Source organism: Pipra filicauda, unplaced genomic scaffold (assembly GCF_003945595.2).
Source record: "Pipra filicauda isolate LSUMZ 115617 unplaced genomic scaffold, ASM394559v2 scaffold80_size11013439_pilon, whole genome shotgun sequence".
Lineage (NCBI taxonomy): Eukaryota > Metazoa > Chordata > Aves > Passeriformes > Pipridae > Pipra > Pipra filicauda.
The window spans coordinates 568,650-590,343 of NW_024104987.1; the positions used below are offsets into that span (position 1 = coordinate 568,650).

At 60.3% G+C, this 21,694-nt stretch overlaps 2 protein-coding genes across 10 annotated transcripts in view; one reads left to right on the forward strand and one right to left on the reverse strand.

The window, feature by feature from the left end:
- The window catches only part of RBFOX3 (RNA binding fox-1 homolog 3), a 142,192-nt gene that overhangs the window by 19,286 nt on the left and 101,212 nt on the right, over positions 1–21,694 (reverse strand). For 6 of the 9 annotated variants that reach the window (XM_027717000.2, XM_039390251.1, XM_027716991.2 and 3 more), the window contains exons 3-4: positions 11,448–11,492; positions 707–1,043 (exon numbers count right to left, since the gene is read on the reverse strand). In XM_027717000.2, the coding sequence (XP_027572801.1) occupies positions 707–808 (102 nt within the window). In that variant the 5' untranslated portion in view covers positions 809–1,043; positions 11,448–11,492. The remainder of the gene's footprint in view (positions 1–706; positions 1,044–11,447; positions 11,493–21,694) is intronic. The other 3 variants (XM_027717029.2, XM_027717011.2, XM_027717021.2) reach the window with 3 other exon arrangements.
- Positions 7,573–21,694, forward strand: part of ENPP7 (ectonucleotide pyrophosphatase/phosphodiesterase 7) — a 115,441-nt gene continuing 101,319 nt past the window's right edge. The window contains exons 1-2 of the mRNA XM_039390276.1: positions 7,573–7,658; positions 8,326–8,576. Of these exons, the coding sequence (XP_039246210.1) occupies positions 7,573–7,658; positions 8,326–8,576 (337 nt within the window). The remainder of the gene's footprint in view (positions 7,659–8,325; positions 8,577–21,694) is intronic.

Below are 21,694 nucleotides of genomic sequence, written 5' to 3' on the forward strand. Positions count from 1 at the left end.
ATGCAGCAAAGAGGCATTTGAAGAAGATGCTGCCTCTCCCAAACTGCGCTTCCCCCGGGATGACGAGCCTGGAAACCTGGGGCACTGGGTCCAGTGCAGGAATCAGGGCAGCCCCGTGGGACAGCAAAATCCTGGCCAGGGTAAAGGACCAAACTGATGGCCCCGGCACCCTCCATCTGGGCCACCCAAACTTGGGACTCGCCCGGCGCTGTGTCCCCCAGTCCCTCTGCAGCACCTTCCTGTGACAGCGAGACAAACCCGGCCTGGCTGCGGGCACGCGCGATGTGACAGCACACACACACACACACACACGTATGTGCACACGTGTGTGCACGCACAAGCTCGTCACCTTCCCTTCTCCCCAGAGGCTGCTCAGGCCGCGCAGGAGCCTCTTTCCTTTATCTGAGCATCCATCATCGCCAAGCGGCAGCAGTGCCGAGGCGGGGAAGCGCTGGACCCGCGCCGGCGGCTCTGCCTGCTGCACTGCCCGCGCCTCAGCCACGCTCCAGCCCCGGCCGCGCTCCCGCCACCTCAGCGGGGAAACCAGAGAAACCCCCCAAAGCCGCAGCTGAGGACCCGGTGCCGCGGGGCTGGAGGGGATAGGCTGGGAGGAACCTGTCAAGCTCTGACCCTCCGCAGAGAGGGAACCAGCCAGAAACACGTGTGAACCGGAAAGCAAGAAAATCCCCTGGAGAGGGTTGCTTACCTGTTGGAGGTAGAGGAAGGCTGGAGGACAGGGGAGAGAGTGAGGAAGCATGCCTGAGTTGGAGACAAGGAGGCAGCCCGAGTTAGCCATGGAGCACAGCATGTGTCGACAGGTAGCCGTGGAGCTGCTCGCGGGTCCGTCCTCTTCCGCACACTGCTATCCACCGCTATCCTCGTCTTCCCGGCTGGCCCCTCGGGCTCTCCCCTCCTCGCCGTCCCTCCCGACCCCTCGGCGCTAGTTAGGAGGGTTCATCTGTGGCAGGCCGGCCGCGCTGCCGCCGGAGCAGCGCTCGGCTCTTCACTTCGGGGCCATTAGACACTGGCACTGAGCGCACGGTCTGCAAAGGGTGTGCGTGAGCCAGAGCGGAGCGGGAGAGAAAGGAAGGGGAGGAGGAAGGAGAGAGGGCTTGGGAGTGAAATAAAAGGGGTGGGAGTTGGAGGAGGAGGGGGAGTCCCCTGTGCATTCAGACATCAAACAGAGCTCTGTATAAAATGAAGAGAATCCGTAATGACATGAGAACAGCTGATCCCGCACTTAACCCCTCCACCGCCGCCGCTCGCAGATGGCTTCCCTGCTGTCCTCGCCGCCCCGGCCACACGCTGGGGAAGCAGCCGGGCAGGATGGGGCCGAGTGGGCAGAGCTGTCTCCCTTCCCAGCGCTGGCTCCCAGGGGAAGAAGGGTCTTACGGGGAGTTTCGGTGGTGCAACGCGGGCGCCGCGGGAAGCCGTGCCGAGCAGCCGGCGCTTCCAGCCGCGCAGCCCCCGCGATGGCAGGGCCGCCGGGGCTCCCCATGCACACACCGCCGGACACGTGCACACGCGCCACGCTCTCGGTGGGAGCCGCCACGGCAGGGCGGCCGTGCCGGGGGGACGCGGGAGCCATGCAGCAGCCCCAGCTCCGCCTCCCCGGGAGCCACCGATCCGCTCCCGCCTGCAGCCCCGCACGGCCCCGCAGCCACTGCCGCACCGCCACGGGCCTGCGCCACCGCGGGCAGGGCTGGCAGCCCACGGCATTCCCTACGGAGCGGCCACGGCCACGGCCTCACCGCCGCCTGCGTGCCCTGGGCACAGCTGCCGGGCCCTGCCGAGGCGTGGGAGCCCCAGGCAGGTTGACCCCCCGCCAGCCTGCCGGTCCCCCAGGCGTGGAGGGCTGCGGGAACCCCTGCACCCTGGGGTGACATGAGTGGCCCTGCCCGCTGGTGCTGGCTCCCCTGCATTCCCCAGAGCGATGGGGACCCTCTGCCCCAAGAACCACCGGCTGGCCAGCGGTCAGCCCCGGCAGAGCTCGAGAGGCATTCTGGCGTTTCTGAGGGGCCTGCGGTGCTGCCAGCAGCCCTGACGCATCCACACCACACACACCGCTGTCACAGCTGCCATGGCAATAGCCTACATGCCGGTGCCCGTGAGGGACCGCCGGCGTGGGCGCACACCTGTGCTCGCTCGGGTCCCCGTCCCACCTCACGCCTCCACCTGTCCACGGCCCCACAGCAACCCTGGCCCCCTCTGGTGCCACAGAGCTCAGCACTGGCACAGGGGTCCCTCCCCAGCACCCCACACCCTGGCACTGCATCATGCCTGGCTCTGGAGCCATGGGCCAAGGCCACCAGGATGGTGTTCTGCTGGGGTATGTGGGAAACAAAACCTGGGCTCAACTCAGTTTCCATCTTGGCCAAATATGATGCACAAAGGCAGGGCTGTGCCAGCAGCTGCTGATGCTCTGTCTCCGCCGGAGCCTCCAGCACACGACCAGCCCTTTTTGGAGCTGGGATTTTCCACAGTATCCCCAGGCAGAGTGACATGCTGCAGTGTCCTGGTACACTCACAGCGGTTCCCGTTTCTACTGCAGACACTCAGAGCGGCAGCATGTGGCACGGCCGGCCCGGAGCCACAGGAAAAACCTGCTCTGGAAGAGCTGTCCTGAGGAAGCAGCGTCTGGGGCCTAGGGAGCGCCAGCCCCTCCTGTGGGGTTCTGTGACTGGGGGTACCACGCTCCATAGGGACCACGAGGTGCCAAATTGGGGAGGGTTTGTCAACACCAGAATCAAGCACCAAAAGGGTCCAGCAGTGACATCCACTCCATTGCCAAGAGCATCCCCGGGCACTGCTCCCTGCGAGGAGCACGAGTGTCCCACCATGACCGTTTGCCATCCGGCTCCAAGGACCACGACAGACGCAGTGGCCCCTCTGGCACACCGCAGTGCTTGGACCTCGCGCTCCCGCTCGCCTCCAGCTCCCCTTCCTCGGAAGCCCCACGGCCCCAGTGCCACAGTCTCCAGCACCCGGGGCAGGACGTAGGACAGCTCTCTAAGGCACAAGTGGGTCCTCCCTCAGTCCCTCAAGCAGCTGAGGGGAGAGCGGCCTCCCGAGGCACCTGCACGCACCCAGGCACCGCACAGACCCTTAGCGGTGAGGGGCACCCTGAGCAAGCTGATGGGCAGCTCTGAAGGCCCTGGGCTGGTCTGGCTCCACTGCAGTTCCCGGAGGTGACAAAGGCAGGGCACTGCCCGGCACGCCGGCCTGGCGGTGCCCAACCAAACAAACCACGTGAGGCAGAGGCCGACTCCAGGATGAGGTAATCTGCCCGTCCTCCCCCGCGCCAGAGCCTGGCTCCGGCCAGGGTGACTCAAAGGCATTCCTGGCCTGTGGCAGCACCACGAGTGCTGGCACTGCCCTGAGCCAGCAGCAAAATGGGCCCAGCTCTGGGAACTGAGGAGTGTGGGATGTTGGGAGTCTCCTCTCTCCCTCCTCCAGCCATCGCCAACACCTGCCTGGCTGCAGATGCCCCACAGCAGCCCCACAGGAACTCCAGTATGGCAGGGCAACACCAATCCCACGGCTCCAGTGGGGAACGTGTTCCCAGCCACCAGCGGCGGGTTTCCCTCATCCTGCTGCTCCCAGTGACACTGTGCCACAGCCCCAGCTGACAGCCCCAGCGGTGGCAACAGCCCCGAGGAGCCCTGGTCAGGGTTGCCCAGCCCAGCAGAGCCACAGCCCTGGAGGAGACCCTCTGAAACTGAAGCCTCCTGGAATGAAAGTTTATTTATCTGTTTAATTAAGATGTGTTCACCAGGCGCACAGACCCCGTTCCATCTGTCTCACTTACAGCCGCGTCCCAGTAAAATTAAACCTAATAAATATCAGCAGAGGGAAAGCAAAGGGCATGTGTGAGATATACGATCAAAGGCAGAAGCTGCACAGGGCTGCAGTTCTCAGCACAACTCTCTCTGCCCTTCGGGGCTGGGCTGGCACTGTGCTCCCCCACGCAGGATGGGGCTGCCTTTCCTTCAAATCAGCACAATTCCCAGCTTTTTATTTATTTTAAATGAACCCTTGAGGGCTCCTTCGTTTTGTTTGCTGGGAGAGGGAGAACAACATGGCACTGGGACAGGAGTGGTCTTGGCTACTGTTCTGGTGCTGGAGCCAAGGGGCAGAGCCTGCAGTGGGACAGCTGACACGCACCCCCCCCCAAACCACCACCAAGGGAACCTGCTGGGGACAGTGCGGCACATCCAGCCGCTCCAGGTATCCAGGATGTACCAGCAGCCAGTGCAGTGCTGGCAGCTCCCAGGGAAATGCTAGAACAGCTCGGCTCCCCTCTGAGGCACACTCCACCATTTGGACCCTTCATCTGCCAGGAACGAGGCCCCAAGGTCTGCCGGGAGCCCCGGCCCCCTCAGGCCCCCCGAGCGGGTGGTGCCACAGGCTGCTGGCATGGCATGGCTGCGGCACATCCAGGTGCCCAGGGTCCTGCACACACTGCACTAAGCCCTGAGCGCACGTCAGAGCTGCTGCCCTCCCAGGTCTGCCCCAACGCTATGTCCAGATCCTGACCCACGGGATGCAATGGGAAATCCAGCCCCTGATACTGCACTCCTCACCAGGACCCATCCCTCATCCTCTCCCAGAGAAGGATGACACAGTGCCCATGGACCTGCCGTGGGGGCACAGACATGGGTGGGCTGGTGCCGCGCAGGCTCCCAGTGTCTAGTGCTTAACAGGACCCCCATGGCCCCCTGCAGCACGCACCCACGGGGCAAAGCTGGATGCTGATGCTTGGGAGAGCTGCTAAAAGAGGGCTGCAGGTCAGGTGAGGTGCAGCCACTGCCACAAGGGCTGGTGAAGTCAGACTAGTGAGGTCAGACCGCGAGGTCAGATGCTCCGGTCTCCCCGGGGTCATCCTGTGAGTGCAGTGCCGGTGGCCCGGCAGCACCCAGGGAACACAGCACCCGCCTAATCCTCTTCTCCCACCCGCTCCAGAATGCCTCCAAGCCATGGCATTCATTAATTAAAAGCTCATTAGTAGTTAGTCATAGACATAAAGCGATTAGATGAAGGTGCTGACGGATCTGAGCCGCCGTGCTGCGAGGGGAGGGTCCCACGTCCCCAGTGCCTTGGCTGCAGGGACTGCCCCAGTGCAGGGCACAGACCAGGACAGCGATAAGGGACCAACAAGCCTCCTCTGCACCCTGTTAAACCTCCTCTCCATCTTTCCCCGCTCCTTCCTCCTACTCCAGCAGCTCTCAGGGGTCACTGGAGACCCCGCCTGCTCTGAATTCCCAAAGGTGAAGCACCCAGGCATGATCTCACCAGGTGAGGAGGGGACTGTTACCACGACATGGCCAGTATCTGAGACAGCAGCTGTGGCAGTGGGAGGGGAGCAGGAATGCAGGGAAAGCATGTGGAAGTTTAATGGGATCCAGGGAAAAAATCCACCTCACTGAGAAGTTCCTGGCCCATGGTGGGGGACAGGACAGGGCCTTGGGTACCTTCAACCTCTGTCGAGAGCTGCCAGCACCATGCAGAGCAGGAGAGTGGCTGGGCTACCATCTGGGGATGTCCTATGGCCCCCCGTGTCACCCCTCCCTCCTTTGCCCTTCAGCCACCCAGGCAGGGAGAGGACCCTCAGTGCTCTCTACAAAACAGTGCCCTGGTTGCAGCCATCCTATGTCCCCCATCATCTGGCACGAGCAATCAGTGCACAGGGACCTCCAGCAGCCGGCCATATCCCACCCCCTGCAGGACACAGCAGCTCCTGCGGGGACACACTCGGCACCCCTGGCTGGGAGGACGAGCCTGTCACTCTGCCTGGCTCCTCGCCTCCACCCGCACGACCCTTCCAGAAGCCCTTTCACTTGACAAAATATTTACATGAAATGGCAATTAGGCTCCCTGAATTTAATGAGAATTAACATGCAGCAGCAGCACCGTGGCAGAGCAGCTGCTGCTGAGCACCTCGAGCTCGTGGGCCAGGTGGGCAGTGGGGGGGGGCCATGGCAGGGGAAACGGCGGCACCACGTGTGTCACAGGGTCACCAGGGCCACCATCACTGGGGCCAGAGTTACTGCCACTGCCAAGGCCAGAGCCACTGCCAGGGCCAAGGCCACCACCAGGGCCAGGGCCACCACCACTGCCAAGCCCAGCGTGGATGAAGGAGGATGCAGGAACGACGGAGGGCAATGCAAGGAACGAGCAACTACGGACCCAGGGACCCAAAATGCCTCATCCCAGAGTCCCCCTCTTTTCTGAGACCAGCTCTGTTGCCTGACAAAGAGTTCCCAAGAAAATGCACCCCCTAAGATGTGCACCAGCCTCTCAGGCTGCTGGAGGGCTTTGGCAGCAGGCCGTGGGGTGTCAGCACATGGGACAGGACAGGGGAGTCCGAGTAACCCCAAGCAGGGGTACACGTGGCATGCCAGTGTGGGCACTGGGCTGGGACCCACTGGAGCAGCAGACAGGTGAGGTGGTCAGGGAGGAGCACCAGGCTGGAGTTGCTCCAGGAGCAAACACTACATCCTCATTATGAGGCTTTTTAAATGCACAGATAGGATATTAGTGTTAAACAAGCACTGGGACTCCAGGGCAAACTTTAAAAATCATAATATTTACAGACCCCTCCTTCCCCTCACCCCACGTGCTCTTTATTTCCCTGCAATTACTGCTCATTTGAAGACATTTTGCTTTGGCATCTCAGCCTGTTGTGATGTCAATGACTGAGCCACCCACTGCCTCCTGCCACCACAGCACTCCCACCATGAGGGGACACCGGACCCTCTGCTTCCTCCCACACCACGATGGAGAGACGCCTGTGATGCCATGAATGACACTCACTGCTCTGCCAGGACCACAGCCCTTGCCCAGCCCCTCCCAGCAGAGCTGGGGATGGCACCGCGCAGAGCCCAGACCGGCTGTCCCAGGCAGGCTGGCTCCGTGCACTGCATGGGACAGGGAACAGGGACCCTTAAGCACCACTGCCCCGGAGCCAGTGTGGTGTGGGGAGTTGTGCCTGGAGCTCCCACGGGAACTGGCACCCCACGCTGCCCGTGTCTGCCCGGCTGAGCTCCGCGAAGCCACGTGGTGCCAACGGAGCCTCAAGCGGAAGCTCCGGTTCACTCCTGCAGCTGTGGTGGGTCGTTAAGTCCCTGGGCAGAATTAGCACCAAAGCAGGAGGCTCTGCCAGCCCCGATGAGCTCCAGAGCGGCGGCAGCACTGACATCCCTCATGACAAAGCACCTTACGCCTGAAAGCTGCTTCCTTGAGCAACAATGAATTTGCATTATCCTCTTCCTCCTCCCCATAAGCTCCTTTCCCCACACCCCCCATAGCCTGGCTCTGCTCACTCTGTTCCCTTCTCACAAATCCAGGGGAGCACAACTCCCTGGAATGTGTAATCTCCAACAGACTGCTGCAGCCCCCAGCCCCTTGCCATCTCTGGGAGCGGGTGGAAGGGGCTGGCACCACTGGCTTCAGCCCCAGTTATGGGCCAGGATGCCACAGGAAGGCCCCTGGATGGTACAGAGCCTGACACAGCCCAGCTCCTGCAGTGCTGTGGAGGGGCCTTGAGGTCCCCATGGGGACCCTGAGATCCCCATGGGGACCTCAACAGCTTCGGTCATCAACTTCAAGCCTGAGATAAAGTGTGGGGACCACGCCACGAGCATCCGATCAGACCCTGGGTGAGCACCCACAGGGCACAGACCCAGTGAGAGGTGGCTGCTGCTCCACACAGACGTGTGACCTGAACATCCCGCTGCCACCACAGACTTGTGCCCCTGCCTAACACAGCCCCCAGGCAGGCTCCAGAGCCCACTGCCCACCACCATGGCACAGCTGGGGCAGGGGACTGGTTCTGGGCATGGGAGGCAGCTTCTGCCTGCGGCCAGCACTGTGTGGGGCTTGAAGGCAACAGCGGGGAGGCAGAAGGGTTGTTTGGAGGTGCCCTCGGCAGGGCACAATGTGTGGGCAGGGACATTAGCCCACTACTCCGTTCCTCCTCAACACCAGGCCTGCCTCCAGCACTGCAGCCCGTCCCCTGCCCGCTGCCTGCGGCTGTGGGCTGCGGGTGCCTGGCCAGAAGGGGAAGCTCCCCCTGACCGGCAGCACAGCCAGGGAGCAGCAACAGCGAGAAATGACCCCAGTCCTGAGCAAAACCCCAGCAGAGAGGGAGGGAAGTGCCCACCCTTGGCGGAAGTACCTACCCAAAAATACATCATCATGTTGGTGGCCGGGTGTTGAGCTGCTCTGTGGGGTCGGCAGGAGGGCAGGGGGCTGCTCCAGATGCTGGCTGCGCTGGCCGCCGCCCCTCCTGGGTGGGCTCTGTCCCCTCCGGCTGTCCGGCTCCAGCGCCCACGGCCGGCGCTCCCGGAGCCCTGCGTGCTCGCCTCCCTCCCTGCGGCGTGAGCGCCGCGGCTCAGAGCCACTGTTCGACCTCCAGCATGCTGCTGCGGGAGGGCAGGGGCTGGAGGGCAGCCCTGGCAGGCAACAGCTTATCCGCCCCAGGGAAAAATGGGAGAGGAGGAATAAAAATGAAATCCTCTCTGGCGTCCTCAAGAGCAAAGGGAAGGACGACCGTGAGAGGGGAACTGACCCCAGCGGTGAGAGGGGTGCTGGGGTGGGGGTCTGGGGCCAGGCTGGGCGTTGGGGCCGCAGCAGCGGCGTGGGCACTCGCCAGCGCAGCGTGGGCTCCGCTGACACTCCGAGGAGCCCGATGTCCTGCCTCAGCATTTTTCAAGCTACCCTGTCAATAAGGGAATCCGCTGCTCGTGGTTAACCTGCGAGGTGCCAGCCGGCTCCTGGCCCCCCTGGCCACAGCGGACTCCACAGCCCCCTGCTCCCATTCTGCTCCCAGCAGGCAGGGACGCTCGGCCGTGGTCGGGCAGGTCCTGCCGGGACGGGCTTCCTGGGGGGGCCCAGCATCCCCCCCTTTGTGGGAGCAGCCGAGCAGTGGCCCAAGGGGGACAGAGCCAGCAGGCACCAGCCCCCTTGTGCAGTGGGGAGCAATGGGGACGGTCCTGCAGCCCATGATGTGGCCACCTCTGACTGCAGGAGAGGGCACCCAGGAATCCCCAGCAACAACAGGGCAGCCACCATCCCTCAAAGCCCAGCCTTGCCCCCCACAGACGTCCAGGACCCCATCCCACAGGGCAGAGCAGCACGACCAGTGGAGATCTCAAAGGGGACACAGAGAAGAGTTGGCTGCAGGGTCAGCCACGGGGATAAGTCAGGGGAGTCCTGGGGTAGCTGGATCCTGTGGGGCACGAGCCCCCAGTCGCCCCCGGCACATGCTGCAGGCTCAGCAGCTGGGCAGTGCTGCTCCTCAGGCACTAAATCTCCATCCTCCTGGGGCACTGCACAGTGGAGGGAGCGAGGGAACCATGAGCGCTGAACCAGGCACGGGAGTGAGAGAATAAATAAGGATAAGGGAAGCACAGGAGCGAGGGGGGCAGCAGATCGGTCTCCGGGGCCCAGCGGGCTCTGACATCTCCAGCCCCATAATCATATTCAGAGCAGTGCCGGGCAGAGGCAGCTCTCCTCCAGCACGGCAATAAACGAGAGCAACACTCTCAATAATTCAGCACTGGGAGAGGTGATAAAGCAGCAAAGGCACCACTGCAGGCAGCTGAGGTGGGGGGTTCCTTGCTCCCTCTTATATTTCACTGATCCAAACCGTCTCCTCTCTGTGCCCTGCAAATGCAGCCTCAGCCATGTCTTGGGGTCCCCCCAGCCTGCCAGACCTCCCCTGCTGTTGTGTGAGACAGACAGAGGGGGCAAATGCAGCAGAATGGAACTCCTCAATCACCAGCAGCCAAAATCCAGGTTGTCAGTGGGCAGGGGGGCAGAATCATCCTGGAACCAGGGCAGGGGCAGATGCACCTCCCCAGTGCTGTTCCACCCTCTGCTGCTGCAGCCCCCCAGCCCTGCACACACCCCTCACCCTGAGGTGCCTGTGCAAACAGCACCCAGCTCCCCGTGCCACATCCCAATTCTCCCACCCAGACCAGGCGTGGGGCAGCTCAGCCGCAGGAACCCACCCTGCTGCCCTCCCCTCCGCCGCAGACACGTCTCCTCTCCAGACGCACCCGTGTGGCCACAGCCCAGCGCTCCAGCACCGCAGCCACCGGACTGACCCGCGATTCCCGATCCCGCACGCAGTCGGACACTGGGAGGGAGCAAAGCCCTCTCCTCAGCACAGGGAGTGCAGCCAAGGCATCAGCACAGACACGAGAGCCAGAGGTGGGGGCAGCCCCGGCCCTGCAGCCCACACCACTGCTGCCAACCAGCACGTGGCCCCCAGGCTCACACCCACAGCCCAGCCTTCATCCCGTTCATGCTGGCTCCTGGTTTATGCTGCCTGCGAGCCCTGCTCCTGCCCCAGCCTTCCTGCTCCTTTGAGCAGCTCTTTATCCACATTTTCCACAGCACCTCAGGACCCTTCCAGACCACAGTCCCCTTCCAGCATGTCACTTCCAACCTTGTCCTGTAGGTGACAGGGACGGGAGTGCTACCTGCCCCAACACCTCTTTCCTGCATTGGTTTGCATGGTGGCAGCTCCCAGTGCCCAGAACCACTGCCTTGGCCCTCACCACTCCTTGGTCCCACTGGCATCCCCAGCCCATGCCAGGACCCAGAACAATGGATGCACCAGCCTCCTCCTCCCCAGCCCCTTGGCTTTTTTTGCTCCTCTGCTTCACCAGCTTTGACAGGGGAGCACAGGTTGTGCTACACTCAGCGGGATGGACCTTGGGGGGATGTGGTGTCCCCTCTGTGACAGGATCCTCCTACTGCCGTGAAGTCCAGTAACACGAGGGTATGATGGGAAGGAGTCATTCTCATCTGCCCAGCAGACACCAGGCTGGCAGAGGGCAGCCCATCTGGCCCACCTTTCACACGCAACCTGCCTCAGCCCAGGGGACACCATGAGCTGCTGTGACACCTCCCAGCACAGGCTGCAGGACCCTGGGGGCAAACATCCCCTGTGGTGGGCAACCGCCAGGTCCGGGCCACTATAGGGCTGGGGGCTGCTGCCCCCCCCCAGTAAGGGCAGGGTCCCCTCAAGAGGCTTCCCCAGGGATGGCTCCCAGGAGCTGCACAGAGCATGGACGGACAGACAGACAGCAAGTCAGCACACACGGACACTCACAGACATGGCAGCCTCAGCTCTCCTCACGCAGGACTTATGTCATCGTGTCACGCCTGCGTGGGGGCTCAGCACCCAGGGGGTGGGTACTGGGGCCGCTGGCAGAGGGGAGCAGGCAGCCTTCCTCCCATCCCTCCCCCACGCAGGGCTCTGAGCCCACCTGCCCCTGACCACTGCTCTGCAGGCTGAGGTGCTGCCCCGTCCCGGCCAGCCTCGTGCCGAGCACCCATCACCTGCCCCTCACATGCAGGGTTTAGCGTGCAGGAGGGACCCCTGGAGCAGCCAAGGCAGAGCCCAGTACAGCCACTTGGATCCAAACACTCCGTACCTTTTATTCAGCTCAGTTCCTCCCACGGTGCTCGCGCTGGGGTCTCTAGAAAAGATGGGAAAGAGGAGGAAGAATTAAAATCAATGATCATCATCACTAACCTGTTACAGTCAATGCTGTCTGCTCATCGACTGCACAATGTTGGGGTATGAGTATGGATGTGAGTGTTACCTCCCAGGCGCTGGGAAGCCTGTGCTGGTCAGGAGCCAATGGCCAGGCTGGGGACTGAACCCAGGGCAGATGAGCAGCACCAGCACCCACCAGCTCCCTGGACAGGCTCAGAACACCCGCCTCCAGCTCCATCAGTGCATCTCAAACCCAACCCAGCTCCCACAGACCACGGGCCCCTTCCTTGGCCCCCTGGACCCTGCAAGCACAGCCATAGACCTGCACACATACACGGGGTGAGACAAGGCACAGCTGGCCCCACACACATCCACGACGTGGGACAGGACAGCCATCGTTGAAGCCATGGCTGCACAGCTGGTTTGGTGTATCCTAAACCTTCTGTCCACCCCAGCACACTGACATGGTCCTGTGAAGAGCGATCCCTGCAGCACACAGCTCCGCTGCCGTCCTGGCTCCGGGCACTTCTTGGAAAATTAAGCCAAATTTCAAAGAAAACTTCCTGAAAGCTGCACTTCAACTAATTAGCTTTTGCAGCATGGCCAATGCAAACGTTCATCAATCATGTCAGACCCTCAGAAATAATGAGAACGGCTGATACATCCCAGGAGTGGTTAAGGAGTGAGCGAGGACTGCGCGTGTCCATAACCACTGATTTGGTGACCTGGAAGTGCTGAGTCTCACCTGCCCAACAACTCCGTTCCCAACTGATGGAGCTGTGACACCTGGACCCCCACGCCAGGAGCAGCACCCTGAGATGAGGCAGCCCTGGGTGCTGAGTGTGGGTGCAGGGACACCAGGCCCAGATGCTGCCCCAAACCCGCGGCCGATCCCGGTGAGCGCGGCCCACGGAGGGTCCGGAGGCCCAGCCACACGTGGCGGCGGCTCAGGGAGCACAGAGCTGGTTCCCAGGCACTTGTGTTAGCAAACACGGCTCTCAGCCACGCAGCAGGATAATCAATTATGGTAATTCCTGCCTCAATGAATCAGATTCATGGAGGAGCACAGCTCATTAGGCTGGTGCTGACTTCCATTAGCACTCTTATGATAAAATCCCTCCCAAATGCTCTTGCCCGGCACGTTTCGTTTGCCAGGCTGGGAGTCTCCCCTCCCCAGCCCCAGAGGCCAGGGCAGATCCAGCTCTGCAAAACGGGTGTCCTAAAAAAGCTGTTTGGGAACTCCGTGGTTCCCAGCAGTGTGGGGACACCCCCGCAGTCGTGGGCTCAGCAGAGCTGCCTGCCTTGCAGCCACCACTCCTGAGCTCTTCCGTGGCTTTGCCAAAGCAGCGCCCACCAGGATCCCAGCTGGGACCGTGAGACGGCACAGCAGGCACAGAGCTCCAGCAGCAGGGCTGGGAGGGCTGGGAGCACAGCCTGCCTCTTCCGCAATGAATAATTGACACCGCGCGCTCCTGGGGGAGGCTCAGCGATGGGTAACGCCGCATTTCCCAAACACATTTCCCAAGGAAGGCGCCTTCTGAGAAGCTCCCCAGGGCAGCGTGGGGCCCGGCAGCCGGGATGCGCCGCAGTTGGGATGTGCCGCGCTCGCTGGCACAGACAGGGAATCGCCGAGCCCAGCACCAGCCCAGGCAGAAATCTCTGGTGGCCCCGGCACTGCAGGGAGCGGGATGCTCAGCCAGAGCCTCCCTGTCCACAGGCACCGAAGTGGGAGAGGGAAACCCCTGGCAGAGCATTGATGGGAGGTGGGCAGGAGCAGCTCTGGGCGTTACTGGGGAGATCTTGCCTCAGTCCCTGCTTTCCTGGCAGAGCTCTGGGCTGACTGGCTCCAGCTGGAGCCTTGTGAAGCCTCACAGGGACCTGCTGCCAGAACAGGTGATCCCAACCCAGCTAAAACCACCCAGATCCAAATCAGGGGGGCTTCACAGGAAACACAACCCATGTCACCCAGCTGCACGGACCCCATGGATGCTGCACCCCAACACCCCCCATCCCACGCTGCACCCATGGGGCACACCCTGAGGCAGGCCTGGTTTTGATCTGCTGGGAAACTTCTTGGTAGTTTCTCAAAGTACATTTTGACCCCCCTTTCCTCCACCAAAAATCCTAAATTAATTTTGATTTTAATTAAATTCATTAGCAAAGATTATCTGGCTGAGGAAAAATAATGTCTCGCCCCTCCCCCCGCAGCCCTCTCTATTTATATCCCCATATACAGAACAGCAGCGAATATTTCTTTATGGGCCATTAAAGGTTTAATGTTTAATTTATAACCACGTTCTCTGGCGGGTGGGATGGCCAGGCACAATGTCAACACTTTTAATTAAATGAGAATTTTTTTTTTTTTTTTAACTAAGAAAGATAAAATGCCCCGTTCCCAGCAGCGTTGGAGGTGGAGGCAGGAGGGTCAGGGGCTGGGGTGGGGGCTGGCTCCTGCACCACAGATCTCGGGATGTGCCTCCCCTCTATCCTGCTCTGCCCACGGCTGAGCCTGGGCTGTGCCACGCTGCTGGTTGAGAGTGGAGGAGATGATCATGCAGTGCCTAGAGGAGCCCGGCTCTCAACCAGGACGGCTCTAGGACTGGTCAGGAGAATCCTTGAACCAGTGGCTCCAGTCTGGAAAGAGCAGTCCTGTCTTGGGGACAGGGATGAAACATGGCACTGCTCCCACTTTGGGAACCCCCTCCCAAATCCGGCTGTGGGGACAGGCAGGGTCCCAGCACAGGGCTGAGCACCAGCTCCAGCCGTGGGTCCCCTGGGGGCGGAGGGGAGGGCACAGCACCACAACACTCAGCACAGCCCATGCCAACATCACCTGTCACCAAACCCCGCCTGAGCAACAGCTGTGAACCCAAAATCCTTCCTGCAACTCTCTGCCGGTCCCCAGCATTTCATCCCACCTGGTGACAGCAGCTCCTGTGGCATCACCACCTTCTCCTTCCCAGCAAGGAGATCAAACTGCTTCCAACACCCATGCCGACCATGGAACCCCCAATGGTAGAGCTGCATGGCACCAGCTGGCATGGCAAGCACTGCCAGAGGAGTCTGGCATTCCCGGCTCATCCCACTGGCATCCCTCCCACAGCCTCCCATCCCACCCCACCTCAGACACAGGGGCACAGCAGTGACAGGGGAGTGTGTCCAGCTGCCCCGTGTGGGGCTGGGCACCCCCCCGGCCGCTCTCAGTGCTCCCAGCAGCAACAGCCTCAGCAGGACAGTGTAGCCCTTCCTGCCTGGACCACGGTGAGGGGCGGCTCCAAGCAGGCAGGTTCCATTAATGGACTATTTTATCTTACAGGAGAGATTAAATCTCTGCACAGAGAAGCGCAAAAGCGCTGAATCAGCAGTTGGCCGGGGGTGGCAGGTTCAGCCATGAGCATTTGGCTCCAGAACAGCCCATCAGTGCTTCACCCTCCTGCAGCCGTGCTATGCTGGGCGGTGCCAGCCCCATGCACACCCCACACACCCCATTCCCTGCCTGGTGAGTTCCAGGATGGCCAGAGAAGCCACAGGCAGCCCCAGCCCCCTCATACTGCCTGGCAGCCCCACACCAGCCCTGTGCCATGCTGATGGACATGAGCAAGCTGAGTGCCTGTGGCATGGGTGAGCTGCCTTCCCCCCTGCCTCCCTTATCATCCTCTGCACAGCATGCACAGGTTGGCAGGAGGTGTCCTGGCGCAGCTGCAGTGCCCACAGCAGCATTGCAGAGCGCTGGGGTCCAGACTGTGAACTGGGCACAGCCTTCAGTATGTGGGTCCCCAGCCCATCCCATTGGGGGCTTCGCTCCCAATACCCACCCACACCGCCACGGGGCCCCTCACAAAGCCATGTCCCTGCTCCCACAGACACGACTCTCACACCCCACACTGGCTCTCAGGCCAAGGCAGAGGCAGAGTGGCCACTCGCCCCCACGTGCCTGCACACGTGTGCACACAGGAGCAGGAGTGTGAGGCCCCGCCGTGAGGAGCCGGGGAACCGAGCAGGGATGGCACCGTGCCGCTCACTAAAAGCATGAGTGTCACTAAATCAATAATTCATTTACTTTAATGAGATAAGTACTTGGAAAACTAATTGCAAACCTGCTCCATTTACTCCAACCCGTTATAGCCTTTAATGTAAATGGCAGGAATGCTGCTGGAGGAAGGGGAAGGGCTTTGGGTGGTAGATGGTGTTGATCTTCCCCTTCTAAGAAAGAGAAATACCAGTCATCAACTGGGACACTGGAAGCTGAAGGAACTGATGGAATCACTGTGTGGAAGTGCTGGTGGCAGAATCACTGCATGGAAGAACTGATGGTGGAGTGAGGAGAACAGCCAGCCCTCTCCCCAGGGTCACCACCCTCCCTCTGTATATGCTGCCAGCACGGAGGGGGTGTACCAAGCTGGGATGGGGCTTCACTCTTCCCCTGTGCCACAGAGCCCCAGCCAGGTCCCCCCTCTGGCTGTGCACCCGCTGCAGGTGGTCACTGTAACCACTGGCGGCTTGTTATAAACTCACGGCTGCATCGCTGGCACAACATCCTGCGCCGCCGGCAGCTGCCAACTCCTCTGCCTCAGCCGGCACTGCCCCTTCCCACCCCTCTGGCCCCTGCTAGCCTCCGTGTGCCCAGGAAGCCAGAGTGAGCAGGGGCATCCTGCCAGGCCCTGGCACTTTCCTGAAAAGGAGCTGTGGCTCCCGGCAGCGATGCTGCCGCGTTCCTGAACGGCAGCCGGAGCAGGAGCTGGGCGCCAAGGGCTCACTTCTCACTTGCTGGAGCAAATGGCAGGTCATAAAAAGGAACTGTGACAGAAGAGAAAATGTTCCAGAGTCCACAAGGACCAGTCCAGGGTAAATCCATCTGCTCAGCAATTTAGCTAGAAAATCCTTTCCAATCATCTGTGCTGTAGGTACTTCACTCCCACCGCGTGGCTCCGGGCAGGGCCTTTCCCACTCTGGCTGCTCACACAGGGGTCCTGGTGATGGGTGATCCCACAGCATCTCCACTGGGGATGCTCAGGGAGGGGTCCACACCTCGGGGAGGGGTCACACTGCCCCTTGCAGAGGGGCTGACAGTGGCACTGGCTGCAGGGGCTCTTCCCCAAGCTGCCACCTCACTCAGAAGAGCACATCATCCTTCCCAGGTTCTGTATCCACAGCACCATTTGGGAGGGTGCCCAAATTCCATGTGGAGCTACATGACCAGCCCTTGCACCTCCCTCGGGCAGCAGGAAGGAGTCTGCCCTGGGAGCCGTGGCCGAGGATAATCCTGCCTGGCTGAAGACTCCACAGCTCAGCCCTGCACTGCCACCGCAGAGATCTCCCTGCAGGCACCCTGGTGAATCCCACCTCAGCCACTCCTGTCTCACAGAAAATCAATGGCAAGCATCTCAATTAATCACACCGGGGGCAAATTGATTAGGAGCCTAAATAAGGTCAACATGCTTGTCTGCTTATAGGGTAGGACCCTTTAATCATCATTTTATCTGCAACGGGCTGCGGAACCGACAATCACAGCAGCTCAGGAGCACGGAGGCATCTGCACTGATCTGCAGCTGTGAGGGCCAGTGGCACCAGAGCCACAGCTCTGCATAAGGAGCTGCATTCCAGCATGTGGCAGCCTAAGGGCACAGGCAGCTGGCAGCCCCAAGTGGGGACAGTGGGAGCCCCAAGTTGGGGACAGCAGGAGCCCCGAGCGGTGACCCCATGGCCACTGAGCCCAGCTGTCACCTCCACCTCCAAGGAAGACAAAAGCAGCAAAGCACTGCTCTGGGTGCAGCCCTCTGACCCCAAACCAACAGCTCATGCTGGGGGTTTGATTAGCCCCATCCTTAGACTGCACACCTGAAAATAGCATTAGTGGTCACAAAGGCACCAAACCTCTGCCACAGCTCAGCTATAGTTCTCCTCCCAGCTGCCTTCAGCATCTGGAAGCCCCCTAGGATGTGTCTCTCTCCTCCCAAAACACTGTGCCCTTGTCCCTTCGTGACCTGCCGTTCTCAGCACAGGGAGCAGATGCTGCTCTGGAGCCAAAGGGTTTCACAGCCAACTCTGTCCACTCCAGAGCAGAGTATTCCATATGGTTCCACACCCCCAACAGGCGCTCTGCATGGCAGGTGGTGTCATGGGCTGGTGTTGGGACCCCTCAGGTGCCCCAGGAAGCTCTCTGGTAGGCACAGCCATCTGCCAGGCCTCCCCAGTCCAGGGGGACCCGCTGCCTCACACTGCCTGCCACTCTGCTCATCCCAGGGGCTGGAGGGGACAGACCAACCCTGGCAAGGGGCTGCGGGGCTCTCCAGTCCCTACTACCAGGACTGCTGGCATGGTTTGATGGCAGAGTGTGGGACAGAACACGACCTGGGGCCGGCACAGCTCATCCTCCCTGCAGGTCATGGGGCAGCCACACACTGCACCCCCAAAAGCACCAGGTGATTCCTTCCCACTCTGGTTTGGAGCGCAAACAGTCCCCCGAGGCAGTGTGGGCACAGCACGACGCTCTGGCAAAGCAGTCCTGCAGTGTGCCCTGCAAAGGTGCATGTGCTCAGCTCCTGACAGGCTGGGAACACCGTTCCCTTCACCAACAGATTTTCCAGTTGGAAGTGAAATCAGTTCAATGGGTATTGTACTCCATTGGTACTTGGCGAAGAGCAGCCCACGTCCCTGCCTATTTGCAAGCCATGGCTGGGCTGGGTGGGAGACAGAGCTTCGACTGTTCCTCTGGTCCCCATAACCCCTGTGTGCTGCCCACAGTCCCTCCGGCGCCGTCTGCCCCTCACCTCGCCCGCCCAGCACTGCCCCAGCCACCCACCGCCCCTTTTGGTGTAAATACAGGTATAAATATTATAATTTGGTTTAATATTTAATATAGTCAGGTTAAATAAGCATTCCCAGCCCCATAAATAATCATTAACGGAGGGTTCTAATTGTGCTGTTGGGATCTGGCTTCATGACTTATTTAGCGGGCAGACGCTCTTCCCCTCCGCGCTCCCCACACACCGTAAATTAACCTGCGGCTCAACCTCTCAGCAAGAACCTGGCGGGACGTGGCACAAGGAGACAGATCTGCCCTGGGATGGCACTGGGATGTGGAGTCAGAGAAATGGCTGAGATGAAGTCAGTGGGGACAGGGGGACTAGAGCGGTTGGAGAAACCTGCAGGAACGCCAAGCAGCCGAGTGAGACCAGACTGTGGGAGAAGATCCATGGACATTGGGGTGTCTGGCTCTGGACATGCGTGCGCAGGGTGAGCCCCGGAGCAGAGGTAGGTGACCCATGGGTGAGGGGCTGCCAGGCATGGGGTCCCCACTCACCCTTGCTGCTCCCAGGCTGCATCAGCAGGGACACAGGGACACAAAACACATCGAAGCAAGCAGAGGGCAGGAAAGGCTTTTATCCTAACCACAAACCTACTACAAAATTGATTGGAAACAATAGCACAAAAAGAAACAAACCCCAAAGCACCGAACCCAGCGCGTGGGGAACTGGCCGGGGGCGAGCGTTCTGAAAGCATCGCGCGGAGACACGAGGACAAGCAAAGTGCAGGAAAACCTCTGTGTGTCTCCCCCTCGAGGGATGTGCTTATGTGGTGCTGTAAAAAAAGGTCTGGGTTTTCTTTCTGTAGCTTAATTTCATCTTGAAATGAAAAACTACAAGAGTAAATGGAAAGATCCCCCTCTCTCCACTGAGTTTGCCTGCAGCCACCAGGCTGGATCCGCGGGTGCCCTCAGCTCTGTGCCTGGGCCGGGAGCAGCTCTGCGTGCCCAGCTCCAGTGGACACACTGTGCACTCCAGGAGGAGCGGGGATGCCAGCCCAAGGGAAACCTCTCCCCAGACACCTCGGGGTGCTCCTGCTCCTGTTGGCCCACCCAGGGCTCCCTGCTGATGCCATCAGGATGGTCATACTCAGGGTCTGTCCCCAAAGGGTGTCCCACACCCTCTGGCTGTGAAACACAGAGGGACCCTCAGGAGGTTTCCCATCCCACTGAGAGATGGAGCAGAGGGGACATGCAGGACCCAGAGGTGACAGCCTGTGGCACGTGTGCTCCAGGCCCTGCTCATCCTGAGACACGGGTGCCTCAAACAGTGCCACCCCTGACTCTGGGCTGCAGCTCTATGGAAAACGGCCTATTTTATCTTTATTTGTCAGGATTTATACAAAAAGGAGATAGTTCAGCTCTAAATGTAATGAGTTGGAAGAACAGCCCTCCAGTGGCTTCCTCAGCTAACACAGCATCAATAGCATCGATCGCTAAAATTAACTGATAACCCTGGCTTGGCGTGGCAGGAGAGCTCTTCCCTGCTCCGGGTCCCCAAACCACCCCAGCACACAGCCCCAAACCACCCCCTCTACCCCGCCCAAGGTCAGCACGGGGTTGGCCTCCAAAGAGGCACAGGGACACGTCTCTGTGTCCTCAAGAGGAGAGAAGGTGAGAGCTGCCAGTCTGCAGGGATACCCCGGGATCACCTGGACAGGTAACATCAGCACAGCACTCTGTCCTGCTGTCCTTACTGACCTTCCCAGGATGGGAACAAAAACCCAAGAGAGAAGAAAATGATTAAACATGAGTCTGCAGTTAGGGAGGGAGAGTTATTCAGCCTGTTGGAAATGAGTCTGACTTAACAGAGAAGAAATAAAGTATTTTAAAATTAACGATACAAATGTTAGCCCCATCACGGGGATATTAAACCCTGAGGTTATTTTCTGACCTTCTGCAGAGCTCCCTCCCTCCCCATCCCTGGAGCACGGCGAGCACAGACACCACAGACACAGTGCTCCCTAGGGAAGCTGCAGCTCCAGAGAACAGGACCCCCCTCCTCACAGCCTGCTTGGCACAGGTAGGGACTGTGGGGCACCTTGGGCACACATCCCCTTGGCCAGGCAAGCAGAGGGCACTGGGCACAACCTGGCTGGTTCTGTGGTGGAACAGCATCACGTGGCCCCTCCAGCACTGAAAACGCCCTCACAGAACCTATCCGGGAGCAGAGAAACACACACTGTTCCTGTAAAAGTGATTTCAAAGCCCCAAAGACTCATCCTGATGCTGGCAGGGACTCTGCTGGAATCTGACACTGGAAACAGGATCAGTGCACGGAATATGGTGCTTCGCAACAGAGGGCACTGCAGCAAGCAAGCAGTGGCTCTGCTGCCACAGTGAGGGGCACAGTGATCTTGCTCCTGCATCCCCTTGCTCCAGCAAAAACCATTCCTGAACCATTCCACAGGAGCCAGAGCGACGTGTGGCTGCCCCAGAGCTGAGGGGCTCACAAAGCACGTGTGTACACGCGTGTGAGGGGCAGGAGCGCACGTGCCCGGACAGGGCAGTGTGCATGGCACAGCAGAGCAGAGTTATTTGTAAATAATCCTTAATTAATGAGATTCCCAAGCCTGGATGGCTCAGTGGATTCCAGGCAGGGACAACGGCAATCTCCATTCTTCCACTTCTCCATTACGGCTTTGGGGAGGGAAGCAGGAACTGGCCAGGGTGAATTAGAGAGACTTTTGTCACGTTTAATATCACTTCATTTTGCAGACTGCTGACGCAGCGGGATTTCACAGCTCGGAATTTATGGTTCTTTTGAGAGACATGCGCAAAAAAAGGGGAAAAAATACCCTGCCATCAGCACAAAACCATCAACCCTGCTGGGAAAGGAGCTGGGGTGTGGGGGACCCCTCAGGGACCCCAAGGGGAGCAGAGCTCAGCAGGGCTGGAGCCACAGCACCTGGCTCCTCAGCTTCAGGTGAGCACACGAAGGGGTCCTGGGCATCCAGAAGTGCCCTTGGCTGGGGTGCCCATGTCCCCCAAGTCCCTGCCCACCGCGCTCCCACCCACAGCTCCTGAGGAGCAGCCATGCTGGCAGTGCCGGGGCCGGTGCTACACAGTGTTATTCAGCCCCGAGGGGGTTTTATGCAAAATGACACACAATATAAATGACTGTTGTAAACAGAGAGTTTAATAAAGGGCTGTGTGCGAATTTTACAGCCTCCCCAAGGATAATTAAAATTATTTATCTACTTACCTAGCTCGCCGCTGGAGCAGTCTATTAATTATTATCTATTACACAGGGCCTGCTTTGCATGCTGCCGGAGCACCGCCTGCCACCGGCACGCACACGGACGCACTGCAGCACCGGCGGGCCGTGGGCCACGCCACCGCCATCCTGGGCTGCTCCCGGGGCACCCCAGGCCCCT